Below are 25935 nucleotides of genomic sequence, written 5' to 3' on the forward strand. Positions count from 1 at the left end.
TGACTGCCTTCAGGGCCTGGTGGAGTTCTTGGGGGTTCCCTCTGCCCTAGTCTACCACTCTGCCAGCACCAAGATGGCCGCCAGTTACTGACACAACCCAAAACCCAATATGGCCCCCAGACATCCCCATTCTTTTAGCAGGCTGCGCGGTCTAGACGCACAGGGTGCAACCCGGGCCTATAAAACCACACCCTGGGCTTAGTGTTGTTTTTGCGGTTACAGCGGCTTAACGCTTACCGCTCCCACTTCTGTTATTTCCTGCTCCGCCTGTCCCCCATTGTCACCGGACTTCCAATCCTTCCTCCAGCTTCAGCCACGCTCCTCCCTCGAGCTCCACCAGCACATCCCTGAAGAAACGGACAACCCACTGAGGAAACCGGACAGTACAGGGGACATCCCGCTAGCCCACATCGCCTTCCCTGCTTACCTTACATTTTCCGTTCTCTGGGCTCAGTTCCCTGTCATTTCAAGTAAGTCCACCTGCAAGCAAATAAACGAGACATTTAAGAGACATGGAAGCAGCGCTGCGCTGCGCTGTGCATGCATTACAAGCAAGAGACATTAAAGATCAAGAGAAGAAGTGAGACCGAAGGGGCATCTTTCCCCAGCACCACACGAGTCGCAGCAGGACTGGACCGCTCATCACCAGTGTAGGAACTGGTCTGGTGCCTTACCTTGCACACTTGGGTGCAGTTCAGCAAAACAAGAGGTGAGCCAGCCTACCTGCCAGCCAGTACAACCAGTGGGCATAGGGGAGAGGGGAGGAGGTGTGAGCAACTGCAGTGGGGTATAGACGAGAGCATTCAGTAATTACCCGTGGTCTTGTCCCTAGATTCCACATCTTGGCCCTGCACCACCAGTAGTGGAACCTAACCACCCATTGCTGAGGGAATTTCATCCAACTACTCCCTACTGCACTGTCTGCAGGGCTTCTATTCGCCCACTGTGTAGCTGTGCGGAAGGAGTGGTTTGGAACACACACTCCACATCAGAAGGCAAGACGCTCCCGCAGGGCATCAGGTAAGCTTTACAAAACCTCAACTCAAACAGCCAAGTCCTTGGACATCTTACCAAAACCTGGACCGAAATACTTCCCTCAGTACAACGGTAGGATTGAGTTCAAACCCTGTGCTTCAATGGATTTTGGGACCCTGGTACACAGAGGACTTTGACAGTTTGCCCAGCGACAACAGAAGGAAGCAGCAGAGGACTTTGCGCAGGTTTTTCGGCTCACCCTCCTCTACCCCTGTCTCCGATGCCAAAAAGCAGTGATGACAAGGTCATGAAACATAGCTCGCCTGTGGCGGGCCATATGGCTCTTTTCCAGGACTCCTGGAAGTGTCTTTTCAGAAACCCGCGGATCCTATCCATAGTCTCCAGGGCTTCAGTCTTCCTCTTCCTTGGCCTCTGCCATCCTCTCCTCTACTTCGTCAGATTGGGTCCCCAACTCTTTTACGGGAGGTCCTTTCTCTCTCTTGGAGATGCAGGCGATAGAACCGGTTCAGACAGGGGCTCTGGTTACTATTACAGGATTTTTGCGGTACACAAGAACAACCAGGCTGGCGGAGGATTGTCCTTGACCTGTTATTTCTAAATCTGTCTATCGCTGGAACGCTTCAAGATGATAACTCCTGCGCACATAGCTGAGTCTGTGTGCAGGGGACTGGATGTGTTACCTGGACCTCAAGGATGCGTACCTGCATGTACCCATCTATCCAATGCATCAGAAGTTTCTGCTGTTCAAGATTGTAGTACCACTTTCAGTACAAGGAGCTGCCCTTAGGCCTGAACTTAGCCCCTCGTGTCTTCACAAAGTTGATTAACACAGTGGGGGCCTTCTCTGCTTGGAGGGCCATCATCTGTATCTTTACTTGGATGACTGGCTGGTAAAGGGGTGGCACGTTCACCCGAGGGGCTGTCGCACTCCTGCCAGAGATTGTCAGATATCCATCAGATGGTGTTCTCCCTCAACCAGAGGAAATCAGTTTTGCCCATCTCAGGAGCTGGTCTTTCCAGGGGTGCATTGGGACACTACGGTTCAGTGGGTGTTCCCTATGCCTGAGATGGTCCTATCCCTCCGCCGGGCGGTGGACCACTTTCTGCAGCATGGGGTCTGGCCTGGTTTCACGTGCTCATGAATATTCCCCGTCAGGCAGGGAATCCTTGGTAAAGAAAAAATCTGTTTGTTTCGTTTCTGAACTGTCTTTCTACTAATAACCAATCACTGCTCTCTGGGTCATACGGGCCACAGCCAATGACTGCCCTCTACCTAAGCCCATCCTCTGGCAGCCATCTTCAGCTTTTTACCGCACGTTCAAGTATTGGGAGTCCTCGTGCTTAGCTCTCGAGCTTTTACTGCGTATTGCATTTTTTTGAAGAGTTTACTCTATTATCAGTCAGTCGAGCCTCAAGCTCCACCGATTCTACTTCCGATCAACGGGGACCCGTTTCGGAATTCTTTTACACCCCTCAAGGGCAAATTTTCATTGAATTTTCACTTCTTGGAGGATTCCGGAAGATCTTTGATGCCTACCCCGCGTGGACATGGCCCAGGGCAAAGGAAACACGACGCCTGTTGGATCCAAGCTGCTCAGGAGCTGCCCTGCATGCAGATTGCAGAATGTCTTCAAGGAAGATGAGCACTCTCGGTGCCTCTACTGCCTTCACAAAGACAAATTGCACGTGGAGAAGGACTGTATTTTGTAAGAAGATGTCCGAATGGACAATGAAGGATCGTCGCGTTCGACTCCCCAACTGGCTGGAGAAAAAGAGACCAGCAGCAGGTGAGAAGTAGTAGTCCGAGCGGTCTTCTAAGACCTTTGAGGGCGCTCCGGCGACAGGGGCCCTACAAAAGGTAAAGCACTGCGAGTCCGCGGGCACCGGGAGAGCCGATGGTTCGGGCTCTTTGGCTGCCAGGCAGGGCGTGATGTCACTGACACCATCATCCACGAGCCAACACTCTGGCTCGGTGAAGATTAAGTCGGAGAACCTGACGGAGAAAGCCAAGGGGGAGCGAGGCGGTGACCCCTTCTCCCCCCTTAAGGTGAATGCCTCAGACACGCCCATGGTTGTAAAGGCCCTGATTCACCCGGCTAAGGCCTCAATTGAAGGAGTCGTGGCGGCCCTGGCGAAGCCTGTGGAGGCTACCCCAGTGGAGACCACTGCCGGGCCCAGAGTTTCCCTGCCACCTCAGAGGGAATAATCTTTTCAGCCTATCGAAGACCCCTGTGACACCCCGGGAGGAGAAAGGGGGGGGCACGGTAGCCATAACGGACACAGTTACCACCTCTGAAGATGAGCTGGCTGGCGTCAAAAAGATCCTGGACAAGAAGTTCGAGGAAGCCCGGTCCTACGGGAGGGATCCCGATGAGCCAGACGAAGAGAGCCATGGTGGAGCAGCGGGCCGTGAAGGATACGGAGGACCCCACGCCCCAGCCATTGCTCGCGCCGCAACCGATGCCTATGCCACAAGACCACTCGGGAGCAATTTTGATGGCTATCCAGACCCTGTGTACGGAGATGAGGAAAAGTTTGCCCTTACCCCCAGCGGACGATCCAGCGGCGCCTGGACTGTCAGGAAGCCCGCCGAACAAGCGGAGGAGAATCCATCTCCCCCCTGTTCTACCCCCTCCTTTCCAGCCCTCACCTCCTTCCCCTCCACTGAGGGATGAGGCGGAGACGGCGGGGGACGGACGACGGTGTCGACAACGGTGGTGACGAAGGGACGGATCTCCCATCACCCCCTGCCCCGGGCCCCCCCTCCCAACGAAATTGGCTCCTTTCACGCCATGGTCGCCAGTGCATCGAAGCTTTTCCAGCTTTGCCTCGAAGAGCAGAAGAAGGAAGGTTTCACCAAGGACCTGGCACCGGTAGCGGCATGGCTGCGCCTGCAGGGGATCCACATCCACATCTACCCCTACCTGAACGATGGGAGGCTCATCCAAGCAAAGTCAAGGGAACTCGCCATCGATCACACAATGAAGACCGTCCAACAGCTCACAGATCTGGGATTCTCGATCAACTTCGCGAAATCCCTCTTGGTACCGTCGCAAGACGCTCTATTCCTGGGAACCAGACTCGACACCGTGGCGCAACTGGTTTCGCCGTCGGAGGAAAGAACAAAGGCCATCCTGGGCAAGGTACAACGGCTGTTGACCATGGACATGGCCAGGGTGAGGTCCATCAAGTCCCTACTCGGCATGATGTCATTGTGCATCTACCTCGAGCGCCTATGCACGTTGCGGATGCGAACACTGCAGGAATTCCTCGACGCCCGTTGGATGCAAGCAGCGGGCAGTTTCGAAGACAAGATCTCCCTTAACGAGATGTTCCGCCAAGCAATCCAGTGTTGGGGCAACCGCGCGCCTCTAGCGGCGGGTATGGACTTCCAGACCCCGACACACCAGGAGACTCTGACGACAGACGCCTCCCTGGAAGGATGGGGAACGCACACCGGAGATCTCCACGCAAGAGGCCTTTGGCTCCTGGAGGAGAGATCACTACATATCAACATCCTGGAGCTCTGAGCCGTGTTCTGGGCCTTTAGGTCGTTCCTTCCGTCCCTCAAGGGCAAGGTGGTGATGGTCTTCACTGACAACACCACCACAATGTTCTGCATCCGGAAGCAGGGGGGCACCAGATCCCCAGCCCTATCCAAGGAAGCGCAGGACCTGTGGCACTGGGCCATTGCCCAGGGGATGTTCCTGGTACCCTTCCACCTGGCAGGAGTAAAGAACACCATTGCCGACTCGTTCAGCAGGCAGTTGCGCTCGTGCCACGAGTGTCATGATGCCTACCCCCGGGGACCCAGACCAAGTCCAGCAACCCCGGAAGCAGGCATCAAGTTACCCCAAGCAAGCCCAACAACCCCCGCTAGGGGCTATTTGGGTGCAGTCCTGGCGCCTATGGCGCCAGGCTCATAGATTAAAACTTACCTGATGCAGACCATGCTGCAAGAGCTCCAAGCCAAACGAGGCTTGGAAGGGACTATTTTACCTAGGGACTATTTTTTTACTCTGGTGGGGCTGGGGAGGAATACTTACCTGGGACTACTTTGGAGGCTATTTAAACCACGCCCGAAGGGCAGCACACGCTTCACGTTATTCTGCATCCAGCAGCGTAATGCTCACCGTGCCTGCAAGTCTGCATCCAGTCTTCTGCCACGCCCGCCTCGAGTTTGGAGCTCCTAGAAAAAGGGAGAAAGAAGGAGAAAAGGTTAGAACAAGAGCAATACCTTTGATCCTTACGTGAATTCCCGATCCATCGCGCCTTCGAGCTGGAAGAAAGAAGTTATTTTATGCACGTCGCCTCGCCTGCTGCCGCGCCACGCTGAACTCACCGGCCTTCGCAGCATCTTCACATTTCACCGCATCCTCCTGCATGTTACCACCACACTCCGACACCTAAGGAGAAGATAAGAACAGCAAGGTGAGCCAAGGGAATACACAGAGGAATACCCCCCATAGACTTACCTGATTTTACCACCGGGGGTACTATTCTTCTTCACAGGTCGGCGCAGCTTCCACTGCATCCTAGCCGAACCCGGGCCCCTAAGGGGAAACAAAAGGACAGCAAGGTGAAACAAGAGACTAACAAGGGGAACCCTCCTCACCACAAAAGACTTACCTGATTTTACCGCCGGAGGCATTATTCCCCGAGACTTCATACTTTCTCTCAGCGCCTGAATAAGGGAGAAAGCCACAGGTTACATATGGATATTATTTTATCAAACTGTGTTGGATAATCTAATCCTTACCAGAACATTACCGGTTGCCACGAGGAACTCTTCAGTAGGGTCAAGCTGCAACCTGCAAGGAATCGGACAAGAGTGAAAGTCAGGCATTTGAACTCTTAAGAACTACATACTTTGGCGTCTTGCCGGGAATATCGGAGTCGATATTGTCCTGGAACTCACCAATTCCTTTGAGCCAGTGAAGCAACTGGTTATCTATGCGCCCCTGCGCTCAATGCAGGATGGAGAGCTCATCTTTTCAAATCATCAGGTGAGACTATAAGAAGGAACATCCAAGGTGATCAGTGGGGAGAACAGCGGAGTGGGGGGGATTTACGCTCAACTCCATGGGTGGTTAATTCCCTTTCTCCACTTGCAGAAAAATATTCCTACGGGCCAAGCAAACTAAGCTAGGTGGGCCAGTCCAGTCCGTCATCTCGGCCCTACGCGTCACATTGGTGACGACCGCAGCAGTCCAGTCCAGATCGACTCCTCTGTGGGAGCCAGGTGAGCGTAACAGAGTGGGAACCACGGCAGGATCAAGTGGATCTGCTATTCCGACGATGGGGCAATCCCCAGATAGATCTATTCACGACAGCGACGAACATCAAGTGCCAGAGGTTTGCCAGCAGGTTTCCCCAGCCGGGGAGCATGGGCAATGCATTCTCCTTCCCCTGGGACGGCCTGTTCCTGTATGCGTTACCATCGTTGCTTCTGCGACTCATCAGTCAACTCAGACGGTCCCGGTGCAGGATGATCCTTGTCGCACCAGCGTGGCCGAGACAGATATGGTTCCCGGACCTTCTGGACTTGTCGGCTTCCCCTCCCCCCACCCCCCAGTCAAACTGCCGACGGACGCGGATCTTCTCACCAGGGAAGGAGGCGCCATCCTACATCATGACCCGGGATCGCTGAACCTGCAGCACTAGAGTTCGGAGGCTATGCTAGCCCGGCGGACTGCAAGGAGATCCTTGCAAAGGCCAGGGCGTCCTCGACTCTCAAGTGCTATGGGCATAAATGGAAGAGGTTCTCTGTCTGGTGCCGTGCACAGAAGATCAACCCTCTGTGGATTATGGCCCCTCAAGTGCTGCTGTACTTGCTGTCGCTGTCCAAGGCGGGGCTGGCGCATGCCTCCATCTAGATCCGCCTAGCGGCTATCTCCCGCTACACCAGAACTCCGAGCGGTCATCGCTGTGGTCTCACCGCCTGGTGAAGGAGTTCATGAAAGGACTGTTCCGCTCGTTCCCGCCGGTGAAGGCCAAGGCCCCGGCTTGGGAGCTCAGCGTGGTGCTGACCAGGCTCATGGGTCCTTCATTCGAGCCTTTGCATTCGGCACCGCTGAATTCCTATCATGGAAGACGGCGTTTCTTGTGGCCATCACCTCTGCAAGACGAGTGGGAGAGATCCAGGCCCTCTCATGTAAACCTCCATAATCTGACATTCCATGAGACGAGGGTAGAGGCTGAGGACGCAAGCCCTCCTTCATGCCCAAGGTTCCGTCGGACTTCCATCTCAACGAGCCCTTGGTGTTGCCCGTTTTCGTCCCGTCACCTTTGTCGCCGGCTGAGAGGACTTTGCACTCGCTGGATGTAGCTAGAGCACTGAAGTTCTACGTGGACCGCACGAAGAATTTTGGGAAGACATCACAGCTGTTTGTGAACTTTGGACCTGTGAACCAAGGGAAGGCCCTCTCGAAGGCTTCCATTTCCAGATGGCTCTCTGGCTGCATCATGCACTGTCACCGGTTGGCAAATCGACCGTTGCCCGGCTGTCGGAGAGCCCATTCAACCAGAGCGATCGCTGCTACCACGGCGTTCCTGTCTGGTGTGCCCCTGCTGGACATCTGCAGGCCTGCTACGTGGAGGTCGACACACACCTTCATGAGATTCTACTGCGTCGACCGGGATTCCAGGGAGGAGTCCAGAGTCGGCCAGGCAGTGCTGCGCAACCTGTTCGCTGGAAGGTGAGCCTGGTGAGGAGGTAAGAGATGCTTAATGTTGAGTTGTTGAAATGTTTAATGTTGAGCCTTGCCACTTCCTCTGGTTGTGCATGTGTGTACTGCTATGTATTCTTGTATTCATGAGCATGTGAATCCATGCCAGACCCCATGCTGGAGAAGGAACAAGTTACTTACCTGTAACTGTTGTTCTCCAGCATGGGTCTGGCATGGATTCACATGCAAACCCTCCCTCCAACCCCTCTGCGGCTCTTCTCTTGGTCCTACTGCCACTTTACGTGCTACCAAATCTGAAGATGGCTCCCAGAGGAGGGGCTTAGGTAGAGGGCAGTCATTGGCTGGGGATGACCCAGAGACCAGTGATTGGTTATTAGTAGAAAGACAGTTCAGAAACGAAATTGAAACTGATTTTTATTTCTTTACCGAGGATTCCCAACCTGACGGGGAATATTCATGAGCATGTGAATCCATGCCAGACCCATGCTGGAGAACAACAGTTAAGGTAAGTAACTTGTTCCTTTTTCCTAAGGCTTCCACTCCAGCTGAAAAAGCATTGCATTCCCTGGATGCCAAGAGGGCTTTGAAGTTCCATCTGGACCGGACTAAGTCGTTCAGGGCATCTAACCAACCCTTTGTGGCTTTTGGCCTCTCCAGTAAGGGGAAGCCGATTTTGAAGCAAGCAATTTCCCGATGGGTGTCAGCTACGATATCATTCTGCCAGGAAAAAGCCAACAAGCCTTTACAGTCGACTCCCAGGGCTCACTCTACGAGATCCACTGCGTCTTTGGCGGGTCTTTGGGCAGGCATACCACTCTGGGATATTTGCCAGGCAGCAATGTGGGCAATACCGCACACGTTCTCCACACTACTGCCTGAATCAACAACATGCTGAGGACGTGCAAGTTGGGCGTGCTGTGCTTCAACGGCTGTTCCAGAAAGGTAAGCCCTGCAGCTTCCGGGGTTGGAGCTCTGCTCATGTTTTCGTTCTCAGTTAACAAAGTAATATCTTTCTGTGTTGTTTATATTGCCTCTCGGAAAAGGTCCTGTTTGCCTGTTTTGCACCACCAGGTCTTCTTACTGCTACCTAGTCTATTCACAGAATGTGAATCCATGAAAGATCCAATGCTGTAGAAGGGAGTCGTTTCTTACCTGCAACTCCATTTCTCCAGTGTTGGTATCTGTCATGGATTCACATGCGCCCGCCGGCCTCCCACTTCAGGCAAACATCCTCTTAAGGTATCCTCCTTGTTTGGAGAGGCTAAAATCTGAAGGGTAACCAGGGGCTGGGCTATATACTGGACCTCACATTGGTGCTGCCTAAAGCACCCATAAAGACGTTGATGGGACACTCAAGGTGTCAAGTTTTTCCATAGGAAAATCACTGTATTCAAGTTACTGAGGTTTCCCAGCCTGACGATGGGAAATATTCACAGCATGTGAATCCATCAAAGATACCAACGCTGGAGAAATGGAGTTACAGGTAAGAAACTGCTCCCTTCTATCACCCGTTGTATGGTCCAGGCATTTCGGAGGCGTATACGGCCATGGGAAAACCCTGTTCCTAAGGGGATTCTTCCCCATGCGGTCAGAGCGAAGGCCACAGCCGTCGCATTTCAGAGGCATGCATCTTTGGATGTCATCGACAAGGCTGCTACTAGGGCCACTCCGTCTGCCCTCTGTAAGCACTATTCCCTGGATACCAGATCCAGGCGTGATGCAGAGTTCAGTCACCTGGTTCTGATGAAGCTTTTTGCTTCGTCCTAGATATGAGGCAGGTTGTCACGGCTCCACCCTATGGTCTTCTTTGGTGAAATCGCCCACAAGGATGGAGGAAAGAGGATGGGATGTATGAGCAATTAAAGTTACTCAATGGATTGACTAGAGTACTGCATAGTCCCCTTTCCTCCATACGTCCCACCCACCTTCATGCTGCTTGTATGCCAGGGGCCAATATATTAAGTGTAGCCAGGTATCTAAGCGGACAATTTGTTAGAAAGGCTACTGAGGTAAGCCGCTGGAGGGCAGGGCCTCAGTGAGGTGTTCCCACACCCTCGCTCGCTATACTGAATTTAAGGGGAAGCTCAATTTTTTTGCTGCCAAAGGTTCTGGTACCGTCCCCATGGATGGAGGAAAGGGGACTATGGTCTAAGAGTACTCTAGTCACTACGGTGAGCTTTAATTTTTAAGATATTTTAAGTGTTATGCAATGTTGTTATCAGTCATTTTGTTTTCATAATATTGTAATTTTGTGTGTTCCCTATATTGTTTGTTTTTTGTGAAACACTCTGATGCTCTTGTTAGACATATTCACGCTATAGAATTTTCAAAAATAAAATAAATATCTGGCGTGTAGAGCGGTGCCGCGCTGCACCCCCTGGCAGTTTAAATGTTTCTGGAGGACAGCTGCTCTGGCATATAGATGTCGTAGATGAGGAATGCGTGGGAGGAACATGCATCCGAAAGAACATTACAGAGAGGTAAGTAATGTATTCATTCTTGGGGTGGCTTTTGCTAGTTCATGCTCTAGCGCAGCTGTCCCATTGTTCCCAAGTTGTGGTTTGTGGTGTAAGTGTTGTCCTCTGGCTCCTGAATCGGGAAGCCTATTCCATTACTTTTTGAGCAGAGAGTTTGCTGCCTCTGTTCCAGGCTGGGGTTTTTTTAGTGCAGCCCAGGTGCATTGTGTACTTGTAGTGTGTCTCCAAACTGATGCATCCAAGTTGTTTGAGGAGTCTGGTGCATTTTTGTCACTGAAAACTCTCGGAAACCAACAGGAACAGTAGAGGGAGAGAGACCAGGCAGAGAGCATAATAGCAATCAGGTTAGAGAACGGGCCTCAATGTGCACGCCTTCAGGCATACCGAGAACAGAGGTTCCCCACAACTCCCTCACACCACCTCTGGGCTAGACCTGGCATACGCCACCTTCCCCAGATTGAGATGAGCCCCACGATTTCTCCCCCGCACCCCTTGACGGGGTCACAACTACTAAATTGCTCCAATTTTGAATTAACTATTGTTAGGCATTGCATTTTTCTTACACATGTTGATATTTACCTATTTGTATATCACTGTTTGATTTATAGACTTGCAGATTTCAGAAACGCCGAAAAACATGGTACGCAAAGCAAAAGTTCCAGAGATTGAGGTTACAGTTGAAGGTACGAATGATGGAACCTTATTTGGTAAAGTGTCATTCATAGTTGCTGCTTATGAACTACTTGCCTGTTTATCCAATGCCGTTTGTAAATATCTGCTATGTGCTGCTGTGATTACTTTTCAACTGATCACCCACCGTAGATTTTCGTCTCATATTTTCATTTTCTGTTTGATTTTGTTCTCTGCGAGCTTCAGGCGTGAGCTCTGTTGCTCAACTGCAAATCACAACCCACTATTTCTTTAATATTCTGGTCCTTGGCACCATCAAATAATTTCAAAATCTCTGGACTTTAATTGAAAGGTAGTTTTGAGTTAAAGATGGAGAAATGGCTGTCCTAAAAAACCCTCACTTAAGCCACCAGTCCCTTTTTGTTACAGGGGGATTGTTACCTATATCCTCTGCAACCCCCAGAACATGGCAAGCGGTTTCCTCTGTTCTTGCACCTGTTAGGCAAATTGCATATGGGTCAATAGCTCATGGTTAATGTGCTGGTTTCTGACAGGAGGGTGGTCTGCACTTCACAAGTTTGAATCGCATGGCAGGGACGTCTTAGTATATCATCCTTCCAAGGCTGATAAATTGTGTACCTTTAGAAAAATGGGGTGTAATACTTATTACTGTGCTTAGAAGCTGTAGGAATACAACATGAAGCATGTTAAAACAAAAAATATTACTGTATAGAGCACTCTTGCAGCTTAAAACACTATGGGCCTCATTACGAGGTGGGCGGTAAGGGATTACCTGCACCGGGAAGGGCACCAATGTCAGTAATCCCTTACTGCCCTACTACGAGTTCCCTTTGCAGGTCCTTCCTTAACGCCTGTTTTTTTCAGACGTTAAGGACAGGACCCGCAAAGGAACTCTAGAGCTAATAACGGTACCGCAATTAGCGGTACCGTTATTAGTGCCTTCCCCATTCCATTGAGCCCCATAGGGGCTCAATGGGAATGGGGAAGGGCCCTGGTGAATGGGGAATTACTGGTCCCGCCAACCTTGGAATGGACTGGTAATTGCTCCATTCACCAGGGCGGAGTCGGAAAGAGTTTGGAGGCAGCCATGGCGCTAATAGCGCCATGGCTACCTCCAACCTCGTAATGAGGCCCAATGTTTTTGGACCATTCTTGCATGTAATTGCTTTCTCCGGAATGGTGTGGATAGTATTTAGAAGTACTTACATTTCAATGGATTGCATTCTCCTGCAGATTCTTCTTCTGATAGATGTCCCTTTCAGCGTCGGCTGCTCTGAAGATTTTCGACAGGGGGCGTAGTGCAGCTCGGCATCGTCAGTCGACTGTCATGTCTCAACTGCACCACCCCTTAACTTTGGATTTGATTCGGGTGGTACATACATCACGTCAATGGCCACCACAACTCAGTTCCTTCTTTCCACATGCTCCGCATGCTGTTCGGAACGCAATCCTTTTCAGCGACAGGAATGTTTTTTTTCCTTTGACATTGATATTCCGGGCCCGAAACACTCAGTTTTTAAACTTTGCAACAACTGCAGCTCGAAGGTGTTCATCACAGAACCCACACAGTATTCGCTTTTGGTGTCTCAGTGTGGAGCGCAAGTCTAGCAGTGCGATCTGCAAAATTGGCCCTCGCGCGGAACCCTTTGAAGTCTCCAGTTTCATGCCCTCGGCTCGACTTCGATGCTTTTGAAGCCGGCCACAGTGCCGGTGGCTCTAGTTGCGTCGGTTTCTCAAGGCCCCATCGGAGCAATTCTATCGGCATTTGTGATGGCTCAGTTTTTCATACTGGAATCGAGGTTGGAATTTTTCCAGTCCTTGAGGTCGATTTTTGATTTGTAGGGTGACCCAGTGCCCTTTAGAATGGAGCCGATGGGGGAGTTAGGGGTGCTGATTTCTTCAGACCAAGCTCATCTGTTGAAGGGCTGCATGAGGCAAGCAGGCTTGACAGCTCTCCTGACCTCTACTTGCAGCAGGCATCCCCCTTCAAACACCCCATTGCCCAATACAGGGAAACAGTGGAGTGGGTAGTTCTGGCTGTGGGCCTTGGGACCTCAGCCAAGCCACTCCAGGCATAAAACCTCACTGATATCCTGGACAAGATCCCCAAGTCTGAAAGGGCTTTATCTTTCAATTCAGAGATATGTGATCCCATTGGGATTTTATGCCAGTGGCCATGCTCCACGCCAGTGGTTGACTCCGAGCTGGACAAGAAATACAAGCCTGCCAGGGGGGGGGGGCCTGCCCTTTCTGCCCACTCATCCCACCCGAGATGGTCTGGAGGTCCAAACCACCATGTCATGGCCAGCCTTCTCCATCTCGCCAATGGACAGAGTCCCCAAAAAGACTGACAATTAGGCCGAGAAAATATTTGCGTTGGCTAGTATGGTGCTCAAGGCAATAAATGGCAGTTGTGAATTTGCCAAGTACTCTAATTGTGTAGGTTGCCAGAGCTCAGGTTTTCCCCAAATGTGCAAGTCAATCTATTGGACAAGCTGTTTGATGGTGAACACCTTTTGGGACTGAAGGCTGGTGAGTCCTTGGAGAAATTCAAGGAATCAAAACTTGCTGCGAAGATCTTCAGGGATGGTGCTGAAGCCCATCAAGCAAGCCTTTCCCTTCTCTCCCAGAGGCAGGGGTTATAGGCAGTATATTCGCTTTGGACGGAAAGCGCGCTACCACAGGTCAAACTGGGCCAGAAGACTCCCTTGCCCCGCCCCCCTGGCATCCCCTTTCCCTGAGGAAAGAGTCAGCAGTGTGAGGCAGATGGTCTTTCTTTTTTAGAACCATGACAGTCTGCCAGCGGCTTTCTTCCTTGGGCCTAATGGCTTCCTGTATTTTTCTGGTGCCAGAGGCCAGACTGGGGTGTTCCTTCAATGGGTTTTGAGGGATCAATGGTCCCAGTACTTCAACATGAAGAACGTCCTCAGGGTGTCGAAGTCGGTGGCCAGTGACCTCTTATGGTGGGCCTGCACAGAGAGCATTTGGCCATTGTGGCCCCAAGCGCAAGGTGGTCAGATGTTTCCCTAAAGCGCTGGGGCACTCAATGCAGGGGTCTGCAAGTGAACAGCCTGTTGTTTCCTCTGGAATTCTGTTGTCACATCAACAGGCTGTAGTTGCTAGCCTTCGGGCTAGACCCGATGGCTTTCATGGCATCCCTCAGGGCACTCGTGTCCTGATTCTGATGGCCAACACAGTGACCATGCATTACCACAACAAGCAAGGATGTGTGCAGTCAGTGCCCCTATGCAGGGAGGCCATGCAACTATGGTTCTGGATGTTGGAGAACAGGATCTCCTATTCTGCAGCCCATCTGGCAGGAGCACAGAACATGTTGGCGGACGCTCTGAGAAGGCAGAGCATAGTCTCTAATGAGTGGGAAGTGTTCCTGAAGGTTTTTGCAGAATTCTTTGCCTTGTGGGGAATCCCAGCAGTGGATCGGTTTGCCACAATCGCCAACACGAAGTGGCAACAGTTCTGCTCGAGGGAATTCCCTGTGAGGGAGGGCATTGAGAGACGTGTTCCTGGTGGATTGGGTCTTCATCTTTCACTATGCGTTTCCTTTAATACCTGTCCTGCAATGGGTTCTCAGGATGTTGAGGTTTTAGGCCTCCATGATCTTGATCACCCCAGATTGGGCAAGGAGAACCTGGTACTCTAACTTCTGGAAATGGTAGTCTCAACAGCTTCCTCAGAGAGCGGACCACCTTTCCCAGTCGGAAGGACCAATGCTACACCTGAATCCAGAGAGACTCCATCTGCATGCATGTCTCTTGAGAGGATGCAATATGACTGGGACCTCTCTGAAGAGGTACTTGAGGTCTTACTGACTGCATGCAGACCATCCACTAGGTCCCTTTACGTATGCAGGTGGAGAAGGTCTGAGGCATAGTGTAGGGATTGTGAGTTGAACCACATCTCGTGTCCCACTACCACAGTGTTGGAATTCCTTCTTTTTTTGGCCTCTTTGGGCCATCAGATGGCACATTCAAAGGCTACTGTGCGGCTTTGTCCTTGTTTAAGAGGTTACCGGATTAAGGTTCTTTATTTTCAATCCCATTGATGGTTCCATTTCTGAAAGGCCTCATAAATGTTTTTGCTGACGCAGTTTGTCGTTCCATCTTAGGACCTCACGACCTTGATGGCATGCACTCTACTTCCATCAGGTTGCTTACCCCTAAGAAGGCTGTCTTGTTGGTCATCACATCGACAAGACGTGCAAGCAAGTTGCAGGCTCTTTCCTGCAAATTGCTATTTTTGCGTTTCCCCAGAAAGGTCTTGCTTGAAGACCGATCAAAATTCTTGCCTACGGTGGTGTCAGAATTTCGCATCTCTCAGATCATTGAATTGCTGGTGTTCTATCCACCATCTCACCTTCGAAGGAAGAGGAAAGGCTGCACAAGCTCGACCCGAAGAGGGAGCTGAGCTATTATTGGCCAGGACTGCTGACTTCAGGCGAGGTGATCAGCTGTACATTGCTTTCTCGCAGTCAAGGAAGGGTCTGATGGTGTCTACAGAGAACCTTTCTCATTGTATAGTCTTCTGCATCGCCGAATGCTATGAAAAGGCAAGGAAGGAACTGCCTTTAGGCAGCCTTCCAATAGGTGTGTTGCGACCTCTTCTGCTCTACAAAGGGAGTACCTGTGACAGATCTGCCAAGCAGCGACGTGGCCCTTGCTTCACACATTAACGAAGAACTACGACCTGGACGTGGCCTGTAGGGCCGACAACCAGTTTCAAAGAGTTATTGCAAAGATGTTCTTTCTGTGGATTCTTCGCCCGCAGATTCCTCATTCTTCTCCTAGCCAGTCCCTGTATGAAAGTGTTCTTGTCTTCGCTCTCAGCCTATACTTTGCTTGTGGGACAAAAACGAAAGGTTGGTGATGCTATGTTTGCCCTACAATATTATTGGATGTTCCTCACAAAAGAAAATAGGCATCGTCCTGGCTGAATGCCGTTGGATTATTCCCCGCAGCTGCTGAACATGGGGGAAAATGGAGACCTGAGGTGTGGGGACGTAGTGACATGATATATGTACCAACGACGCATCCTGAATCGAGGAGTTGCACATTTGAGACATGACTGAGTCGACAGACGCTGAGACGCACAACGTTCCCTGGTGAAGTTTTTCTGAGCAGCTGATGGGTGAGGGGCTATCTATTGGATGAAGAATCTGTAGAACATTAACCGTAATTTTCTCCTTTTCAGGTTTTTACATAATCTGGTCTAACACTTGCCAGATTTGCATAAAGTGTTATGCAAAATTACGAGACAATTGTACTTATCGTGGCCTTTTGAAAGCACAAAATGTTTGTGTGTACATTTCTAATGGTTATATCCGATAACCTGCTTGCTGCTGCCGAAATATTTCGATAGCAGAGTGCACTGTGCGTTGTCGACTACAGGTCCCTTGGCGCCTTCCATCCAGCACTCTGTCGACACTGCGCCTGTTGCTTAGTTCAATTTTCCCGCGGCGCAGCATGCTTCAAACGGTTCGATTGCCTCTGCGATTTTCAACTGCATTTTTTTTTTAGATATCTCTACTCTGAAACCTGGATTTAAGAGATGTGCGGACTGTGGATCGAAAATGTAGATTACAGATCTGCACAGGATATGCTTCTGGTGTCTTGGGATGGACCATAAGGTCGATGACTGTGAGTCTTGCCAGTTGAAGGCTGTTAAGGCCTTGAAGGAGGGGACGCTCGTCCTAGGTAGGCCACCATTCAAATCTTCTTCGACCACATCATCAAAAAAAAAATTGTCTGACGAAAAGGGTGCTTGGGACATCTCACCGCAGATAGTTAAGAAGGCACTCAAAGCATTCTAAGCGCTCTTTCATCACTCCCCATCATCCTCTGATTCCTCACACGACAGAAAAAGGGTACGTTTCCTAAGCAAATCGGCGTCTAAAGCGGATTGGGAGAAATTTCACCATCAGGTGCTTCAGCTGTTCTCGAAGGTGGTCCCTCCCAGCCCTTCCAAGGAATTTAAAAAGGCTTCTGACCTCATTGCGCCTTGTAAGGCCGACAGGGAGTTGTTAAATACTGCACTCGCGGACCTAAGAACCTGGGCAATGAGTCTTAGAAGCATCCTCGAGGGGCGTTGAAAGTAGACAACTCGAAGTTGAAGCCATGACCTTCCTCTTCTGCTCCCGTCGAGGGAGTATATGTCCAGTACTCCTACATCACGTCCCTGTTCCTCCATACTGCACGGGCGTCCCTCGCTGGGGACGGGAGGCAGAACCTTTTTCACCAGAAAAAAACCTTCTTCCCCTTTAAATTTAGAGGCTGCTGCCCTGGAAGAATGCGCTGCCCTGACTCCGCCTACCGGCGCCACTCCCCAGCCCCCTATTCCGCGTCGACGGGAACAGGCCGCTTTCACCTGCACTCCTGGGTTTGGCTTCGGGCTTGTAATTCCACATGCTCTTCCCATGATACTTCTGTCTTTTGTCTTCTGTTTTTTTCTTGTTAATCAGGTACTCGGCCCTCTGGCGCCACGCTGCTCCCTGGTGCATGTCGATGTCAGCAGGCTTCAGCAGGTGTCCAGCCTGTGAAGGGCTCTTCCCTAAATCCGAACCCACGCTCTTTGCCTCCACTGCCTTGGTCCTGATCACGGCTGTGAGGCTATTACCACGTGTGATGCGCTTACACTGCGTGCTCTGAAGCACAGGTTCGCTCGGTGGGGGAGCTCTTTGAGAAGTTGCCTCCAGAGGACTTGAAGCACTTAGTCAGACACAAGTCGAGGCCCAAGCTAGGGCTGCTTTGTTCCATCGCACCCCGCAAGGGTGACTCCTATCTAAGAAAACGGCTAAGCCGGAGGAACCAGTCAGATTCTCACACCAGCACAGGTACCGAGGCTGCTTCACCCACTGGCCGACAAGCCAAGGGGGTCATTAGATCCTTCCGGGGACAGTGCTGAGGGACCTCCAGGTTCTTTTGCCGGGTGTCCACCCTATGGGCTACGCCCTAGTACTGGACAGATGCAGGGCCGTCACGAGGGGGGTGCAGATGGGGCAAAATGCCCCAGGCCTCGCACTCAGGGGTTGCAGATGGGGCAAAATGCCCCAGGCCTCGCACTCAGGGGGAGCCTCGCAGCCTCCTGGATGGTATTTCATTGTGCGAGCTGCCATTAAGATTGAAAAAAAAAAAGATACACGCAACACACAGCATGCAGGGCGAGGCGGCCCATGGCCCACAGGGGTATAGTGAGCACTGGGCAGGTGGCGCCGGCGGCACTGTACAATGTAAGTTTGCCGGCACCCGGGGCCAGCATGATTTCACGTGGTTTGCTAACCTTACATTTGCAGAGGTTGCAGACGTTGGAGTCGGAGATGAAGTAGTTAAGTGAAATTACTTCAGTGTCGGGACTCCCGCGCTTGCGCAGCACTTGTCGGATTTTGTTGTGGCCTGGTCCAGGGTCCTTGGATGATCACAGCAGCGCCTGCAGGGGCCTATAGGCAAGACGTGCTGCAGCAGCAGGTAAGGTATCTGAATTTGGTGAATCCAGGGGTCCAGTCCTAAAAATTTAAGTGGGGGGACTAATCAACAAACGCAATGGGATGTGCCGTCGCCAGAAATTAACATATGAAGGTGAAATATGCACATTTCATAAAATTGTCTTTGCACAACCACCCACATTGCACAGGACGAATGGCATTTGGCTTTCACAAAATCAAAACACACACACAAAACCGACAGGATATTTTCATCTAATAGTGTTTTTGAAAATGTTAAAAGGTGTGCAAGTTTTAAACTCCAAAACAAATACAAATGTTTTCCCTGGAGTTTGCAGTACTGAAATGGCACATTTCACCCTAAGTTTATTTTTCATCAGATTATATAGTGCAGTGGTGAAGTGTCCGTCCTTCAAACCTGATGACATAAATTCAAAGGGGACATTCAATGTTTCTCATTTTAGATGGGGGGGGTCGGGGGGACTGAGTCCACCCTCGGAAAAAAGTGAATGGACTCATCCACCCGCGTGTACCCTCGACTTGAGCCCTGGGTGAATCAATGGCAACCTGTGTGTGTTTGTGTGTTTGATCAGCACCATCAGCGTGTAAACTATATGTCCCAGAATGCGACACAAAGATAGATATGCATATTCGTTGTCCCAAACTTCCAGCTGATAGTTACATAGCTCTCAACCTTACCAAGGTGGGTGAAAACAGCAGATTTCTTTTTTTGGATGGGGTTAGAGCCCAATGAAGTGAATGGGCGTATATGGAGCTTAGCAGGTGAGGCAGCTGATTGTAAGGAGGGGGACACCCTGCAAAAGCGTGAGAGTTTAGTGCTTTGATAACGCCAATGCTGCCTTCTGTTTTTTTAATCTATTGGATTCATATGTACTAGATTTTGCTTGCGTTTAACACCTCTGTCAGCTTATCGACTGTAAGATCATTACAATCAGTTTTCTCACAATAGGTAAATTGTGTGGATCCGCCACATGCACAGATGCTGCGATGCCAGCTGAAAACCACCATTTGGAGCTTAGAAGGCTCACTTTTAGGCATTCCTATGGTGGAAATGAAACAAACAGCATATCTAGTTGTGCTTGGACGTTTTTCTCCAAAAGCCTTGTGGCACCTGAGGCAATTGTTACTTTTATCCATATGACATGTTCTGCTACTCTCGGTTAATGTCTCCATTAATATTTTCACATACGTGTTATGAGCATAGCGAACGTCTTTGTTCTTCAGTCTGTTGTGTTAAGTTCATGCTACTAACTCAGCTGTCAAAAGAAAATGCAGCGTCAGGGACTTTTAGACTTTTCAGTTGAAAGGGGCTTCAAGGGACCACTGCAAATGCACCCATGTTGCCAGTCCATCAGTCTTGTAACACAGCATAATATTCCTTTCATTCTGGGGCTTTGAAATGCTTGCCTTATAAACTGTGATTGATGGAGCCCTTCTGGGCTTCACTTCCCTCTGGTACATCTAAGTGTTATCACCTTGTTGCCTTTTGACACCAGTTCCTCCTCATCACCCACTTGCTGACAAAGGAGGATTTTAAGATTTTCAGTGGGCATTTAGTGTTTCAGCTCCCTGCTAGCTGGCTGCCTCTCCGGGGCCTTTCAGCTCTTTCAGTTGAAAGTGGCTTTGGGGGACCCCAGCAAATGCCCCCATGTTGGCAGTAAGCAGTTTTGGAACATGGCAATATATTCCTTTTGTTCCGGGGCTTAAAATTAGTGCTTTGAAATGCTCGCCTTACAGTTGCGTTTGCTGGAGCCCTTTCAGTGGTGTGTTATCACCACATTGCCTTTTAACACTGGTTCCCCCACATCAGCCAACTTCTGACAATGGGGGATTTAAAGATTTTCAGTGGGCATTTAATGTTTCAGCTCCCTGCTGGGTGGCCGTCTTGTGATAAATCAGCAGCTATTAACTCATGGCTGTTTTTCATTGTCTCCATTATAATGTATGCATCCAACGGTTGCCTCAGACTGTTTTGCACTCTAAGCAATGAGGGCCCCCCAACTGTCATGTTGAAATGGGCCCCCCAACTGTCATGTTGAAATGGGCTCCAGCTCATCTTCAGCCAGGCCTAGGTAAAGAAAACATAAGTTTTATCAGGTGGCTAGATTGGCCTACATTGAATATTGGCCAGTCTAGCCAGCAATAACACTTATGGTGCACAGCCGGTCTGTATATATGTTTCCGTGGCATGTATTTTTTTTCTACTGGCTGAGAGTCCTTATGTGGTAATACTGGCCCAGATGCCTTTGGGTTCGACGCGCTTTATAAATGCCAAATAAATAAATAACTAAATACAATATATTGATGCAGGATGCATGGACATGTATCAGAACAGCCAGCATGAACATGTTGCACCATTTTAATTTGTTTCAAAACAATTTGGGGGGGTGGGAAACCTTCTCAAGCACCCTTTGTTTGGTTGGGCTCCCTCACTGTGCTCTGTCAGTCCCACATAATTGGTGCAAACATTTAAGCTTCTCCAGTTCAGCTGCCACTGAACATAATCTACCTGTCACTGTGTATGATGTGTGTTTTAATGCGCACAAAGGGCCAGGGCGCTGCTCCCTAAAGCTGGCATCACGCACCACCCGCCGTCATGCCATCCTATATATATGTATGCATATGGCAAAATTGTTATTCTGGAGTGAAATTGTCTTCAGTACAGAAACATAACTTTGCTGAGTTGATTTGCTGTCATGATGAACCATATTTGGGTTCCTCCACACAAACTCAACGGGAGATTTCTTGCATCTCCTGTTTGCGGCGGCAACAGTGGCCTAGTGCAAAAAATTATAAGGAGCCCTCACCAAACGTTTTGCCCCGGGCCTCACCACACGTTGTGACAGCCCTGGACAGATGTCTGAGGGGGGGCCTGTATTGCCGAGGGCAATACGCCTACCAGGCCCTGTCCTGCGGTGCAGGGTAGGTCTCTTGCTCCACCACCAAGAGTGCTAGAGGAGGCCGGGCCCAGCAAGGCAAGCACCACGACATTGGCACGTGGCATGCAGCCGGACAAGATGGCTGCCGCGCCAGTCAAAATGTCTGCTTGTCCGATACCACCCCCTGGTGCGGAGCAGGTGGGAGAATGAGTTTCAAGGTGGGACTGGTTCAACTGGGTACATGGCCTACAACTTATCCATCAGCATCGCAGGGCAGATTTACCCCACAAAAGTCAAGACAGAGTATGCACCGGCCCCAGCAGCCGTCTGTTACCCCGTCAGTACCACCCCACTGGCCTGTGAGGACAGATTTTTTGAAAAGTTCCTCACACTCATGAGGTCTCCTCAGATGGGGGCCATCCTTTGGTATTTGATCAGGGACATGCTCCCTTCCGCCGGCACCCATAGTCATTCCTCCTATGGCTCCATCGTTGCAGGCCCCCGCGGTGCCCCTGCTGCCCTCGTCGGGTCCTTAGATTTTAGCTCCCCTGCCTCCCACAGTCAGGCGGTTCAACACCAGCCTCCACAGCAGACAACGGCTCAGGTCCTGGCACTGCATCCTTCGGCACCGAGGACTCCTGCACCGGACCAGCCGGACACCCTAGTGGACACAGATGAGGAAGAGGACCCCGACACACCATCCTCAGCCAAGGCCTTTCACAATCACCTCTCAGGTTTGGCCAAATACTTGGGGCTTGCACAACCTGAGGTTGAACAACCGGAGGCGGAGGTCCTGGCCGAGGTCCTCACTCTACGCCCCGCTGCTAGAACGGGGATCCTGACCGATGCAAAAGGACGTTGTCGCCTTGGCCAAAAAGGGATGGCTGAAACCCCACTCTGCTGGCTATCATTCAGCGCCTCAACGCCAAGTACAGGCAGATTGAGAGGGATCCACTCTTGCTGTTTGCTCATCCTCAACCACACTCTTCGTTGATCGCTGCTGCATCACTATACTCTAAGCCTCAATCATCCTCGGCCAGCTCATCTTCTAGGCAAGGAGGAGAAGATCTCGGAGGCGCATGGAAAGAAGGTCTATTCCAACGCATCTGCATCCCTGCACCTGCCTAAATCATACGCAGACGCCACGCTGGCAGCAGTTAACCACAGGCTTTGGCGGGAAATAATTGACTTCCTTCCAGAACTTCTGGTGCAGAGCCAGGCATGTTTCAAGGCGGGGCTGGAAGAGGCTAAGCTGGTGGCCCAGGATATCATGGAGTCCACGTGGCACACGCGGACACCTCAGGCCGTTCCATCTGCATTGCCACGGATATGAGAAGGACAGCTGGCTACGGGCTACCAAGTTCAACCCGGATGCCCAGGAGCGCATATTGGACCTGCCATTTGAGAGTGCCAACCTATTTCATTCCACCACTGATGAGGAGCTCGATAAGAAGACAAGTTCCCAAACTGCGCAATCCTTATCTATCCTCACGAAGTCCAGGGCCTACACCCAGTCGCATCAAAACTCTGCCAAGGGGCGGGCCTTTGGCGGGTTCTGGGGCTTCCAGGAACGGAGGTCGAGGTAGCCTGACAGCTCTGAGTCAGCACCGGCATAAGCAGCAGAAGGGGGGGGGGGAGCAAGGGCTTCTTTCAGTCTCCCTCCTCAGCCCGAGCCTCAGAGAGAAAGAAGGCATGATGTGCCCCTTCGGATCCACGTGTCTCTAGTGGGGGGCAGGCTTGCCCGTCGCACACAGTTTTGGTGTTAGCGGTTCGTGGACCCCTGGATTCTATCCGTAGTGTCCACAGGTTACTGTCTACCGGTTCCTCCCTCTCGTGTCCTCCACTCCCACAGATTGGGACAACAACTTTGCTAGCGGAAATGCGTTCACTCGTAGACTCAGGCAGTGGGGGGGGGGGGACTCCCAGCGTGGCATGGGCTTCTGCGCCAGGATTTTTGCCGTACAAAAGAACCACCAGGCTGGCCTGAGAGTTGCATTGGACCTTTCCACCCTGAACCTCTCCCTCCTCCTTTAAAAATTCAAGATGGTTACGCCAGCGCTTATTGCAGAGACTCTATGCAGGGGAGACTGGATGTGCTCCCTGGATCTCAAGGATGCCTATCTTCACGTCCCGATTTTGGCAGCCGCATCGGTCATTTCTACGGTTCAGGATCATGGGCTTCCATTTGCAATACAAGGTTCTACCCTTCGGCCTCAACTCAGCTCCCAGGGTGTCTTTACCATGCTGATAAATACAGCGGTAGCCCTTCTCAGGGCCCAGGGTCACCATGCCTATCTGTACCTAGACGACTGGCTTGTCCGTGCGAGTTCCCCGGAGGCGGACGATCACACCTCTTCCGCCGTCATGAATACGCTGCACAAACTGGGATTTTCCATCAATCTCAAGCAGTCGCAGCTGCAGCCTACACGGAGGCGGACTTTCCTGGGCCTCATCTGGGGCACGAGCTCGGAGAGAGTTTTCCCCTGGAGGCCAAGATCGCAGCCATCAAGAGGGCCTCAGGTCATTTTCTCAGCACAGACGTGGCCTCAGCCTGATGGTACCAGCATCTCTTGGGTATCATGGCGGCATTAGTACTGTCAGTGCCTCACACTTTGCAGCCTCATGGAATCTGGACTTGGGCTCCCAAACAGAGCTTGTCGGCATTCCTCCCTTCCTCCACCAGGACCTTGTCTGGTGGAACACAGATTGCAATTTGCAGACAGGCAGGCCCTTCCGGCAAGTACCCCCACAACTGCCCATCACCACGGATTCCTCCTTGGAAGGCTGGGGACTACCCTGGACAATCACAGCGTCCATAGAGTCCGGTCCATTCAGGAACAAGACACCCTTATCAATTGGCTAGAGCTGAAAGCTATCTGGCTTGCTCTCAAGGCCTTTCTGCCGCTTATCAGGGGCAAGATGATACTCATTTAAACGGATAATTCCACCAGCATGTATCAACAAGCAGGGTGGCAACAGGTCCCTTCCCCTGTGCAGCCTAGCGGTCAGCATGTGGGAATGAGCTCTGGAGAACATTTACTTGAGCCTAATCCACCTCCTGGGGGAATCGAATTTGGAGGCGGACAGACGCAGCAGACTGGGAGCAAACCATTATGAATGGCAATTGAACAATCGGGTCCTTCAGGGGATCTTCAGCAAATGGGGGTATCCCCAGGTGGACCTTTTAGCCACCTGGCACAACAAGAAGTGCCCTCAGTTCGTGTCATGGCAGGGACAGGCCCAGTCTACCTGGGCGACGCCTTACAGTACAGTGGAACAGCATGAAAAGCATACACATTTCCAACCACTCTCCTGGTACACAGGGTGATCTGCAAGATAAGAGAATCACATCACCTTAGCATCATTCTGATAGCTCCTTGGTGGCCTGTGACACCATGGTTTTCGGAGCTGCTCAGCCTCTCGGACCAGCCTCCCATTCACCTTAAAGTGGGCCCGCCCCTTTTCTATCGCAGCAGGGAGACAGGGTCATCCACTCTGCTCCACAGAAGTTCGCCCTCGCAGCGTGGTTCCTGAGCAGGTCATGCTAAAGCATCTGCATCTGTCTCAGGCTAACCGAGACATCGTACAGGGCACTAGGAGCGATGCTACTAGGAGCCAGTACAAGAGCAAATGGACCAGGTTTTGCGACTGGTCTAAGTCAAAGGAAGTTGACCTTTTACATGCACATTGGACGATGTGCTATCCTTCTAGGCACACCTCGCACACTCAGGAGTGCAAGTAGACACATGCCACACCTACCTTGTGGCCCTCAGTGCCTACCGGAACTCTGAGGAGGTTTTCTCATCCTCCAACCCGGTGGTTAAACATCTGGCAGGCCTCAGCAGGCTCTACCCGCCTATCAAGAAATCACACCCTGTGTGGGACCTCAACGTAGTGTTGCATGCCCTGGCGCACAAACCTTTTGAACTGATGGCATCTGCAGACATCAGACTAGTCAACATTAAAACAGCTCTCTTGGTGGGTCTTACGTCTGCACGTAGGGTCAGTGAAATCCAAGCACTGGTAGCTTCAGAACCTTACACTAGCTTTCACAGAGATAAGGTGGTCCTGAGAACGCATCCCGTTCTTAACTAAAGTAGTCTCTGCATTCCACTTAAATGAGAAGATGGTCTTATCTACTTTCTTCACGGATCCTAAGGACGGTTCTCAGAGGGTCTTGCACTGTGTAGATGTCAGTCGCGCTCTCAAATTCTATCTGGACAGGACCAAGAGCTTCTGCAAGTCAGAGGCTCTCTGTCACCTTCGGGAGGTCAAGGCCGGGTTATCAGGCTTCCAAGGCTTCAGTAGCAAGGTGAATGGTTTTGGCCATCAAGGAGACCTATGAGGGGCAGCACAAACCACTTCCAGTGACCATGCATGGCAACGCTGTCTGAGCCACGGCAGTCGCATTCCAGTGCCATTTCCCATGGCAGGTCATCAGCAGGGCGGCCACGTTGACCTCTCTTTCGGCCTTCTGCATGCACTACTGTTTGGATGCCGTCTCTAGGTCAGATGCGGTTTTCAGACAGGCAATATTAAGAAACTTGTTTGCTTAAGGAGGGTCACCTCTCCGCCCTGGGGCTACATTCAGTTGTAATCCCCCATGCAATATGGAGGAAAGGGGACAGGACGCAGGAGTAATTAAGTTACTCACCGTAGTGATTAACCTAGACCATAGTCCCCTTTCCTCCATACGTCCCATCATCTCCCCTAATAAAATTGGTGTCATTAGGCAATGTTAATATTGTCGACGCGTCAATGGGGGACTG

General features: G+C 51.1%; 1 protein-coding gene across 1 annotated transcript in view; it reads left to right on the forward strand.

Moving 5' to 3' along the window:
* The window catches only part of GTF2I (general transcription factor IIi), a 2618156-nt gene that overhangs the window by 1278030 nt on the left and 1314191 nt on the right, over positions 1–25935 (forward strand). The window contains exon 22 of the mRNA XM_069614749.1: positions 10771–10845. Coding sequence (XP_069470850.1) covers positions 10771–10845 — 75 coding nt within the window. The remainder of the gene's footprint in view (positions 1–10770; positions 10846–25935) is intronic.

The sequence above is a fragment of the Ambystoma mexicanum genome, chromosome 9 (genome assembly GCF_040938575.1).
Source record: "Ambystoma mexicanum isolate Mex_15411 chromosome 9, UKY_AmexF1_1, whole genome shotgun sequence".
Lineage (NCBI taxonomy): Eukaryota > Metazoa > Chordata > Amphibia > Caudata > Ambystomatidae > Ambystoma > Ambystoma mexicanum.